Source organism: Populus nigra, chromosome 6, assembly GCF_951802175.1.
Source record: "Populus nigra chromosome 6, ddPopNigr1.1, whole genome shotgun sequence".
Classification (NCBI taxonomy): Eukaryota; Viridiplantae; Streptophyta; class Magnoliopsida; order Malpighiales; family Salicaceae; genus Populus; species Populus nigra.
Window position 1 is genome coordinate 18400821 of NC_084857.1, and position 11699 is coordinate 18412519.

Genomic DNA, 11699 nt, shown 5'->3' on the forward strand with positions numbered 1-11699 from the left:
AAAATATCTTTTACCATAAAAGATAAAAAACAATTAAAAATCAATTAAATCTCCTAATATATTAACCTTCAGTTTCTATTTTTCTAATAGAACTTATTGTAAACAATTAAAATAAGTTTCTATTTAAGTATTACTAATTTAGTAAGTTTGACTATGATAAGTAAATGACCAAATAGATGGATTTTCTTCGACCATCCTACGCAAACCACAAATTTTTCAAGGCCTAATTAACAGAAATAACAATTTCAAGAAATTAATCTATAGTTTTTTATTATTATTATTGGATCTCAATATTAGCTTGTTAACTTTTGCAAAAAATCTTTAACTTTCCTAGATACTCCACCACCAATTTTCTTATTTCTTTATTTATATTAATTTATTGGCTAATTAATTCTAGATTTGGTGGAAAGATAACTCCCTCCGATCGTTCCTTGTATTTTCATAAATATATATAATAAATCCTTACGTTTTCAATTAGATAAATTCAACAAATGTGTTTTTAATTTCCATCAATTTAATACAATTTTTTAAAACCAATGATTTTCATACACAATTGAAATTAAAAAAAATGGTTTATATTATGAGACCCACTTATAATATTAAAATAAAAAAGTTGGAAATAAAATAAAAATAAAAATCAACGATATCTAATCTCACATTAGTTATTTAATGCAACCAACCATCTTCTTCCTTTCTAGTTCTGGCATAAACTCAATTCCTGACGAGAAACAAAATAATGAAGAAGATGGAAAATTATAAAATACACTAAAAAAGATCAGTGTCCTTTCCACTATTTATCTAGATATATATTATCGTGAATTAGAGCAGTGTAATGATAAAATTATCATTGTCACAAAACTTGCTAAGTATGCAGTGGAGGTGAGGTTGTCTTTTTCCTAAGATGCATTTGGCATTAAAAAAAATAATTGAAAACAAAAGGGTCAGTTTAGATTTTGGTTAGGCATGGTAAGGCTGCATTCCCCAAGCGTTAGAGCATGGTATAACTACTAGACATTTGACGCTAGGGGCCAAGCATGACTTGTGGGTTTGGCGTTGTAGTCAGACTCACTTAAATTTGAGTCAAACATGTTTAATAATATTATTATTAATATTAAAAATATTAATATTTGTATTATTATTATTATTATTAAATTTGAGAAAAATATTATTAATATTGAAAAACAATCATATATTTTATTTGAAGGGTAAAATTAAAAATTATTATTCTTCTTCTTCTTTTTATTATTATTATTATCTTTAATAAATTTAAAAAAATATTATTACTATTGAAGAAAAATCATAAATTTGATTTGAAAGAATTAAAAAGTACAAGAACTTAAGTTAGACGAGTTTATTATTATTATTATTATTATTATTATCATTAATAAATTTTTAAAAAAATATTATTACCATCGAAGAAAAACAAGAAATTTTATTTGAAGAAATTAAAAACTATAAAAATTTGGGCAAGATAAGTTTAATATTATTAATAATATTAAATTAATTAATATAATTAAATTTGAAATAAATATTATTAATATCAAAAAAATATAGATTTAATTTGAAGGGTAAAATTAATTATTATTATTGTTGTTGTTGTTGTTGTTGTTGTTGTTGTTGTTGTTATTATTAGTAACTTGGGTCTGACATCCCCTTCGAGACCCTTTTTTTGGGTCTGGAAAGGGGCAACTGACCAAGTTATTTAGGTGTGACATTATTTAGATCCACGTTCTCTAGGTCTTATAGTCCCACTTGGCCCAATGCTCTTTGGTTCAATGAGCGGACCTAAGGCTTTTAGATCCAGCGTCAGGATCCAAAGCTAATGGATCTAGCATTACAGTCAGATCTAAGCTACTTGTGTTGTGTAGCCCCTCTTGGGTTCAGGATCCGGACTCAAGGCTCTTGGAACGTTTAAAAGGGATCCAAAACTCTTAGATTTGGCGTTGCAGCTAGACCTACTAAAACTTGGGTCAAACATGTTTAATATTATTATTAATATTATTAATATTATTATTTGTATTATAAATATTATTAATATTGAAAAACAACCATAAATTTGATTTGAAGGGTAAAATTAAAAATTATTATTATTATTATCATCATCATCATTAATAAATTTGAAAAACATATTATTACTATTGAAGAAAAACCATAAATTTGATTTGAAAGGATTAAAAAGTATAAGAACTTGAGTCAGACAAGTTTATTGATAATAATAATAAATTTGAAAAAACAATATTATTACTATCTAAGAAAAATAATAAATTTATTAAATTAAATAATATTATAAAATTTAAAATAAATATTATTACTATCGAAAAAATATAGATTTGATTTGAAGGATAAAATCAATTGTTGTTATTGTTGTTGTTGTTGTTATTAATTTGTATCTGACATCCCCTTCTAGATCTAAGAAACTTGAAGCTGCAAAGGAACGCTTGACCCAAGTTACTTGGGTGTAGCATGGTGCATACCTAAGTTTTTTAGGTCTTGCAGCCCCGCCTGACCCAAGGCTTTGGGGTCCGATATTCGGACTTAAGGCTCTTAGGTATGGTGTCAAGACTCAAGTCTTTTAGGTCTGTTGTTCGGACTCAAGGCTAATGGGTTTGGCGTTGCAGCCACACTTAAGTCACTTGGATCGTGCAGCCCCACTCGACCTAAGGTTCGTTGGTCCGAGTCCAAGTCTCTTGGGTCCAATGTCAAGACCTAAGACTTTTGGACTTGACATTTAAAAGGGGTCCAAAGCTTTTGAGTCTAGCATTGCAACCAGACTCACTTAAACTTGGATTAGAATTATTATTAATATTAAAATTATTAATATTTTTTTTATAATTAATATTATTAATATAATAATTAATAAAATTTTTAAAAATATTATTAATATTAAAAAACAACTATAAATTTTATTTAAAGGATAAAATTATAAATTGTTGTTTACCATCGAAAACACTCCTCATTGTTTACCATTGGTTTTTATTTTTCTCATTTAGTTTGAATATTTTTCAATATTAATATTATATACGGGACTCATAATATATTATTAATACAACTTGGCTGTGTAAAAAAATAATTCATTTTGAAAAATAGTATTCAAATGACATGACATAGATCGAAAACACAAGGGCTTATTTGTGGATTTATGGAACACAGGAGGCGCAATTAAGTGGGTTTTGCCCAAAAACTGTCACCAGTTTTACTCTTGTACCCATTTCTTCAACAACTCAAAACTCTGCATTCCAGTTTTCGACACCCCCTCCACTTCTGTCCCACTCCAAAAATGGGACTTTCATGGAGCAATAGTAGAAGAACCACCACTTTTTATCACCCCCATCCACCCCCTCCGCCACCGCCACCACCTTACTATTATCATCCCGGAGAAGCCGTCTCTCCTCCTCCTCCTCCCCCACCACCGCATCCAAATCACTACACCACCATACAACAACCACCACCAACAACCTCATCACCACCACAATCTTACCCTTATCCTACACACCCTCCACCTCCAATTCACTCCTACTACAACTCCCATCCATACCATTCCCGCAACTATGCAAATCACAATTACCAATACCAACCCTTTTATTATACCAGTCATTATCAACCCGCTAGTGGGTGGTCTCCTGTAATTAGGCCTAGTTTGGGTTTTTCTACTACTGCTGCTTCTACTGCACTGCCAATTCAGCTGGAGCCGGCTCCTTTTGTTGATCATCAGAATGCAAAGAGGATTAGGAATGATGTCAATGTTCATAAAGATACTTTAAAGGTTGAAATTGATGTTTCAAATCCTGATCATCACTTGGTTTCTTTCGTTTTCGATGCTTTGTTTGATGGGAGGTTAGTATTTGATTTGCTAGTATTAGATTCTTGTTGAATTCTTGCTTTTGTTTCGATAAAGATGAGGTTTTTAATATATTGGTTGCTTGTTACATGATACTTGATTAAGGGTTTGCTTCTGTTGCTAAATTGACATGGAGTATTTAGTTTGCTTAAGAAATTAAATCAAGATCTTGAATCTCGTAATTTCCATTAGCTACGAGCTTTGGTGATTAACTTTATTGGATCCCTTTAGTTAAGTCTGAGGTGAGATTTTGTATTGTTATGAGTGACCGAAGGAATTGAAGCAAGATAAATTTGACTGCCCCCGAGAAGGAATGAATTCAATTTGCATTATTGGGTGACTTTTTAATGTTGAAAACATTTCATAGTGGGGATTCAATTCTAATGGGGGCTTGGGGTGATATCTCAAGTGATAGTATGGGGTGATATAGAATATGGACCTCATGCATCTTATCTCTTAATTGTTGACTCTCTAGAGTGGCTTTGGTGGTGGAAATAAGAGTAGTGAAGGGTTTCGAAAATGAAATTTGCAAGAACGAGCCAAAACATGGAAATTTGAATGATTTAACATAGAGTGACACGACCATAACCAAAGCCTAAGTTTGCTTTCCCCTTTTATGATGTTCTCCTAATTCCTCTAGAGATACTTGGAGATCGTGGATTGTGGTTGCTTATATGCTGCAAATGCTGGCCATTTTTTCCTATGTTTGACATATAAATTAGTAAAATTAGGCGAATAGTTCTAATATGAAAGGTGATTAGTTAGGAAAAGTAGTTTAGTCAAGCTAAACTGCTTGTTAGAAAAGTAATATGGTTTAGTAACAATATTGAATATGCAAATTTTATAATTAAGTCTACTTACAAGATGCTACAATCAAACATCAAAATGGTTGTGAATAAGAATTGGACTGTCTAATACAAGCTATTACAAGAATACTGCTAAAAAAGGCCATATGATGCCTTGATTTTTCATTATATGGGCTTCAGTAGCAACTGTTTTAGTTTTACTCTTTGGTTTCAGTATTGCTGTTTTCGTTTATTATTGTCTTAAATACAACATAATGTACTACAAGTACCACGAAATCTTGATTACAATTTACTACAATTGTAATCAAGATTTTGTTGGTCTGTGTGCTGACTGACATGCTTTTTTTTTTCTTTTTTTGAGAAAGACTGACAGAGTTATATATTAAAAGTTTCACCATATTGGCTTTATTATGTTAGAAATTAACTCGCTCAAAAGTTTAACATTTATGATTACACAAGCACAATATGAAAGAAATGTGTCCTCTGTACCTATTGTAATATTAAGAATGACCTGAAGTTTTCACCCACAGACCAATTAACCTCACATTAGTTTGATTTTGTTATTCTCTCTCCCCATCTTTTGTTTGACTTTATGGAAGGATTATCTTCCTCTTTGGGAGGCTTGACTAGTTTGTTGTGCTGATTGGAAGAAACTTGTCATTCTGTATGCATGAAATTTCTATATGGTGATTTTCTTTATTTGTTTATTCTCCATGTAGGATATACCAGAGCTATATTTTTTCGGTAGACTTAACCAATGAGCTATATAGTCAACTTAGGATAGCCGAGTTAGAGCTCATAAATGCATTGATTAGGAGCCTTTCATAGACCTTCATTACTATGTTCTGTCTCAATCTAGGTGACCTCATATATAAGCATAGGTGCTTGTTTCGTATAGGAAGACATTCACATAGGTGAAAATGTCAGTGGGATTTATTTTGATGTTTCAAGGTCTTTTTTAGGAAGGTGTTTATATTTGGAAAATACCGATTTATTGCCTGTATTAGTGTATTAATGTTAATTTCTTAAATTATCTTGTTTTATGAAAATTTCAATAACATGAAACAATCTGAATTAGGGAATTGCAGTGAGAAGTTTGCACTTCTAAAGAAGCAATTTCAAACATTGATGCCTAATTTGTCTCTGGATCTGAACATATTTTGACCCAACAATCTGGCTTGTTTAAAAAGAACATCCAAATGTCACAACATGAGAATCTCATTGGGATTGTTTTGTAACAGAACCAAAGCACTAGATCTCTTCGGAGCACTAGAAATTCCCGCAATTAACTAGAAGCTTCATCCCGGCATGATTCTCTAAAGTATTCTAATCACTCATAATCACTCACGTGAACACACACACACAATATGATTATATTTTTTTTTTTGTAAATCTAATACTGTTTGTTTTGTAATAACAGCATTACAATTTTCTACTTTGCCAAGGAAGAGCCGGATGGTAGGTTTGTTCCTGCATTTCCTGAAGTCCATTTACCCGTGAAAATCTCTTTCCAGAAAGGTCCTGGCCAGAGATTTTATCAGCCTTCAGGAACAGGCATTGATTTGGGCTTCTTTGAGTTGGATGATCTCTCAAAATCATCACCTGAAGAAGATGTCTTTCCACTTGTAATTGCTGCTGAAACAAACTTGCCAGATGATTTAACAGATGAACATATTGATTCTGTGCCAAACACACTACGCCACATGCAGATTACTCAAGCTGTTCTCGAGAAGAAAAATGGTGACAATTTCCATGTGAGAGTAATCAGGCAGATTCTGTGGGTTGCTGGAGTTAGATATGAGTTGCGTGAGATATACGGAATAGGAAGCTCAGCAGCTGAAGGCTTTGATGACAGTGACCCAGGGAAGGAGTGTGTGATTTGCATGACTGAACCTAAGGATACCGCCGTGTTACCTTGCCGACATATGGTGAGAGTCCACCTCTTATGCATCATGAATTGAATGTTTAGTTCAAGGCACATGAGTGCAAGTTATCTAATTTCTAGATTTTATTTAGTGGATATATCCCTTTGTTCATCTCTCTCACACAGACAGACATTTTCTATTTTTAGTAATAGTCTTATGTGGAAATCTAGACTAGAATAGTTTTTTTTCTCTATTGTTAATGTTCACTATCTGATTTTGCATAGTGTTTTCAATAAAACTTCATTCAAGAGGAAATACTCCTTTCTAGTATCTAAGTTCCTTGAGGAAATTGTCTGCACTCCGCATGCAGTTACAAGTTTAAATCTCTTTGCCTGTACCTTTATATTTGAACCTCTATTCCTATGTTCTCAAGTCATGCTGCTTGTATCTTTTCAGTGCATGTGCAGCGAGTGTGCAAAAGAATTGAGGCTTCAATCAAATAAGTGTCCCATATGCCGCCAACCAATTGAGCAACTTATAGGTATCAAGATAAATAGTGGTGATCAATGAGGATGAGAAACTGCGTTCCTCATATGAAGTTGGATTTATGGTGCAATGGTTAGCCTTTTTATTCTAATTTATTTTACCGTAACTTTCCCCTATGAATGTGCGATCTAATTTTTTTTATATTTTTATTCTTTTTGTTTGTCCTTTATATTTATATGTACTTTTCTTCTGTCTTTGTACAAAATACTCTGTAGATCAAATCTTGCAAAGAGATAATTCAATAACAGTAAACATCAAATGAATCTTTAGCCACTTGTATTATTTACCTTATAATTGTTTGGCCCTGAAGCCACCTTTATTACCTTGATCATCTTATTCTTGCAAAATGACTTCTTGCTATATGGCTTCGCATCAAAAGTATGGCCTTGTCCAGGACCAGGAATAAGAAATGCATATGTATGCAGGTGCGAGGATAGTTTAAAGTTTTTTCATGAATATGAGGTATCATGCGTGCATGTGTGTCCGTAAAATAGCTATTTTCATGTGTAAGTTAAGCACGGAGATTCCAAAGGTAGAAAGAGAAGCTGCAAGACAACCGGACTGAGGGAACCTACTAGCAGGTCTACAGTAGCAGCCTTTTCCCTTTGAGCTAACAGCCGAAAAGAGAGGCAGAGGGAATATTTTCCATTGAAGTTAGAATTGAAGGGGGAAAATTGAGAATCTTCAAAGCCTATTTTGTACCTTTATTGATATGTTTACCCTTGAACTGATCAGAGAACACAGTAGTCGTGCTTTGATACCTAAGAAATAATGCGATGCAAGGACTGTAAAGTGAAATGTTGAAGGCATAATTAGTAGGAATTTAATAATGAAAGTCTATCTATTTAAATTGCTAATACAGTTATAAATATATATTAGTCTGATTAATCATGCATGTGTCTTGAATTAAATGAGCTTTTTAGCATGCCAGACTGGACTCATTTTTCTGTATTTCTGTATGCCAGCTGTTATTAGTTATTGATCACCCCAAGCAACTTCATAGCTTATGTTGAAGTTTCTTAAATTACCTAGTCTTGCTACTGTGCATTATGTTGCTAGATATACAGTGATCCTTTTCTTCCAACACCTGTTTGTTTCGAAGGAGAGGTAAAGGAAGGTTTCATCCGAAAAAGAGTTCACCAGAAGGAAAAGGGAGAGGAGGGAGGAAGAAGGTGAATCTCTCCTTCCATTCAACCTTCCAAGTCCCTAAAATATAGTTTCTTAGTCATGACTGCATGAAAGTAACAAGCTACTGCCTTTCCTTCCATCTAGAAATTAATTGTGGTTGCTGCCATTTTCAAATCATAGAATTAAGTACGATGCATTAATTTGGCATGAGGAGATGGTCATTATTAAAAATTTATTTTTATTTAAGAAAAAGGCTTTTAAATAAAATGAAAAAAATTATGGTATAAGCTATGAATGTTCATGGTGATTAAAGAATACATTAATTAACTTTAATTTTGAATTTGATACCACACCTTCCCACCCACAAGACAGTAGAAAATGCCCTTTCCTTTTATGGAAGATGTTGCTCTTCTTGATGCTGCCATCTACATGCATGCTTTTGTCCGAATTAGGAATCTGTGGGATGATATTTCGTGAAGGAAAAATCACCGACAAATATCCAGCTTGGGGAAATATGTATCTAAGGAGGACTTGATTAAAGTAGGAAATGTAAACCAAAATGGCATGCCAGAAAAAGATAATTGAGTTTCAGTATGCCCTTCTACAAGTCAAATCTTTTATTTATTTTATTTTACCATAATGTTATGGAAGCTTTTAACTTCTTGGATCGACTCATCTTTTTTTTTATCAAAACTTCTTTAATTCTTTTGATGATGCTGAAGAGTGGCTGTATTTACCAGTGTGATTGCTTTCTTGTTGTTTTTTTTTATTATTAACGTGGGTGTCCGGGTCAACTTGCATTCACCTCAATAATTACATGGACTCTAAAGTTAACAGCCACATAAACTTTTAATAATCATTATATTAATAATTATAGGGTTAAAACATGAGATCATGAAAAAAATAAATTTTAAATATTTATCAATTGATAACTTTCTAGGTGGTTATTACCTTGTTTTTCCTAGTGAAAGCGGGGAAATAGGGAGAAGAAAAAACAAAGACTGCCCATCATAATATATGGTCAAAACTTCTCTAACATCTATACCCTCTACTATTATTTACCTAATGTAGACTAAAAATCTAGAGCTAGAACAGAGAAAGATTGTACTGGGATCATATAGGATGATCATATATAGATACAAAATAAACGGCCTTCCATCCATCAATATATATAACGTGTAATTGTATATCTTCCTCTCATTTTATCAGTCATTAACCACACGTGCTCATGTGATACCCTAAACATAAATAGCAATCTCTGTGCCTAGTTGCCCAGGAGTTTCCTCACGAGAACTAAAGACACAAAAGGAAGTAAAACCAAACCCGGAAATAGCTGTTGGGTTCTTGAATTCATTCAAACTCACCCAAAAACTGTTCCCAAATTAATTACTAGAAATTGATAGCAGCACTGTATAATCCTGCTTAAAAAAAGAAAAAAGACAAGTAGACCAACCAATACTACAAGGAAAACATGAAAGAACCGGTTCAAGGATAACCAAAAAGAGGTGCTAGGATAAGAACATCCAACATCTAAAAACACACCCCACCACATTTAAGAAGATGTATAAATGCATAGAGAGAGAGAAAAAATGATTTTTCTTCTCCCCCAAAACCGACAAGAACCCTAGCTATAATAGCCCCCCTCTTGCAAAGAAACTGTAACTTCTCCTGTTCCGAGATAAAAACAACAATCTCATGTTAACCCTGAACAAGAGGGGGATGAGTTTAACTATCATGTGTCTAATAATACCTTCTTGTAAGATCTATTAAATCTTAATAAATAAAATTCCAAATCATTATTTGTATTACCTTGTTCACTAGTTTCTTTTTTATTACTCAATTATATCTTCCAATACTTGAAGTTCTTAAACACTCCATCCTTACTCTTAAGAAAATAAAATCAAGTATTTATGAAATCATCATTATTGAAAGTCAAGTTATAACTCATTTTAAAAAAGGACTTTAGAATTTCAAAGCCAAAATGAATATAATTTAAACATCCTTAAGGATTTAACTTGTAAACCCTAGGAAAATAAATGTTTGCATAAATTGCAAATTAAATAAATAGAAAATAAAAGTGAAGAAATTTGTGTATAGATTTAAATAAAACAAGAATTTGAAAATTTTCAGATATAAATTTTCATATGAAATATTTCGAGATATTATAAATTTAACTCGAAAATATTGAGGATGTGATTAAATTAAAGAAAATGAACTAAACTAAAAAGTTGAGGGGTGAAATTATAAGAAATAAAAAGAGGCATAGCTTAATTATAAGAAGAAAAGAGAAATTATAGGGGTATAAATACCCTTCTTCATAATAACCATATTAACAGCTAATATAGATTTTTCTTTTTATTATTCCTTCTTTTTTTAAATATATTTTATGTTTTTCTTATTTCACCCATTAATATCGTCATTCTTTGTCCGACTCTAGTTATCATTACGCATTTTCATTTTGAACATGATTCATTTCTTTTGGAAGTTAAGATGTAATATCACATGTTTCCTTAAAGGAAAGGACCTAATTTCACCCTTAACATGTTTAGATAGTTGCTTTAGTGACTTTCAGAATCTGCCAGCAGAGTTTGCATTTTGACCTCTTTTCATATTTTTTACTATATCCAAAGTTCTAAGACTTTGTTTCAAGTGAGGTTGGTCTTGTTGGAAAGCTAAGACACGGGGTTACAAGTCCCATGAGAGGAGGAGAACCCAGTTCTGCCACAAGAAACTCGAAATTTCTCCTCAACAAATCAAACCTACTGCCCTATAAGGTCTGTCATGACCCGATTTTGGTTGGTGACCCATAACTGGAGTTCTATAGCTCCAAATTGAATAAGACCAATTTTATTAGTTAGTCAACATCCAGAGCTACAATGTTTATGAAGGAACCCAATCCTAATTCCCTCATACTCCTACTTGAACTCTCTCCGAAAATCAGGAGACGAACCCGTCCAGATTCATCAACCTTTCCATTTACACACAACATCCACAATTCAACTTTCCCTCTTTTATCTCAACCCCTAGCCATATCATATACTATATAAGAGTGGCAAAAATAACTTTTTAAGATCTAATTTACTCCATGTATTTCAATCTTCCCTCTTAACGTCAAAATAGAATTTTTTATCGATTTTACTAACTTTCCGAACAATATTCTTCTAAACACGATCCTTGCAATTTCAACATGTATTTTTCCTCATTTCAACGCAATTAAACACATGTCATCAAGCTAAATATGTTAAATTAAACATCCTCCCCCTTTTGATGCATAATTGGCCGAAACCATAGCCTTAAGGAACTAAGAGTTCCCTCATTCCTTTCATGATAATTCCATTCCATTCACACACACATTCACATAAAAAATAACCTATTATAATAAATTCAATAAGGAAAATCACAATCCCTCCCTTTCCCTCTTTACTCTTAATATAGCCGGCCACCCCTAACTTAATTACCCATGCATTTTCTTTAATGAATGATCATGATTTCATACCCCTAATCACATACAACACA

At 32.4% G+C, this 11699-nt stretch overlaps 1 protein-coding gene across 1 annotated transcript; it reads left to right on the top strand.

Annotated features, from left to right (window-relative positions):
* Positions 1 to 3124: 3124 nt before the first annotated feature.
* On the top strand, positions 3125 to 7328 carry LOC133695731 (probable E3 ubiquitin-protein ligase LUL4). The gene is made up of 3 exons (XM_062117665.1): positions 3125 to 3834; positions 6065 to 6572; positions 6966 to 7328. The coding sequence occupies exons 1-3, from the start codon at positions 3278 to 3280 to the stop codon at positions 7077 to 7079; spliced, it is 1179 nt and encodes a 392-aa protein (XP_061973649.1). The 5' UTR covers positions 3125 to 3277; the 3' UTR covers positions 7080 to 7328.
* Positions 7329 to 11699: the final 4371 nt, after the last annotated feature.

What these genes read in the sequence shown, in the direction of transcription:
- LOC133695731 (XM_062117665.1), top strand. Translation starts at nt 3,278, where the DNA reads ATGGGACTTTCATGGAGCAATAGTAGAAGAACCACCACTTTTTATCAC. An exon ending in GATGCTTTGTTTGATGGGAG is followed by an intron (nt 3,835 to 6,064) that starts GTTAGTATTTGA and finishes TTGTAATAACAG; the next exon opens with CATTACAATTTTCTACTTTG. An exon ending in TGTTACCTTGCCGACATATG is followed by an intron (nt 6,573 to 6,965) that starts GTGAGAGTCCAC and finishes GTATCTTTTCAG; the next exon opens with TGCATGTGCAGCGAGTGTGC.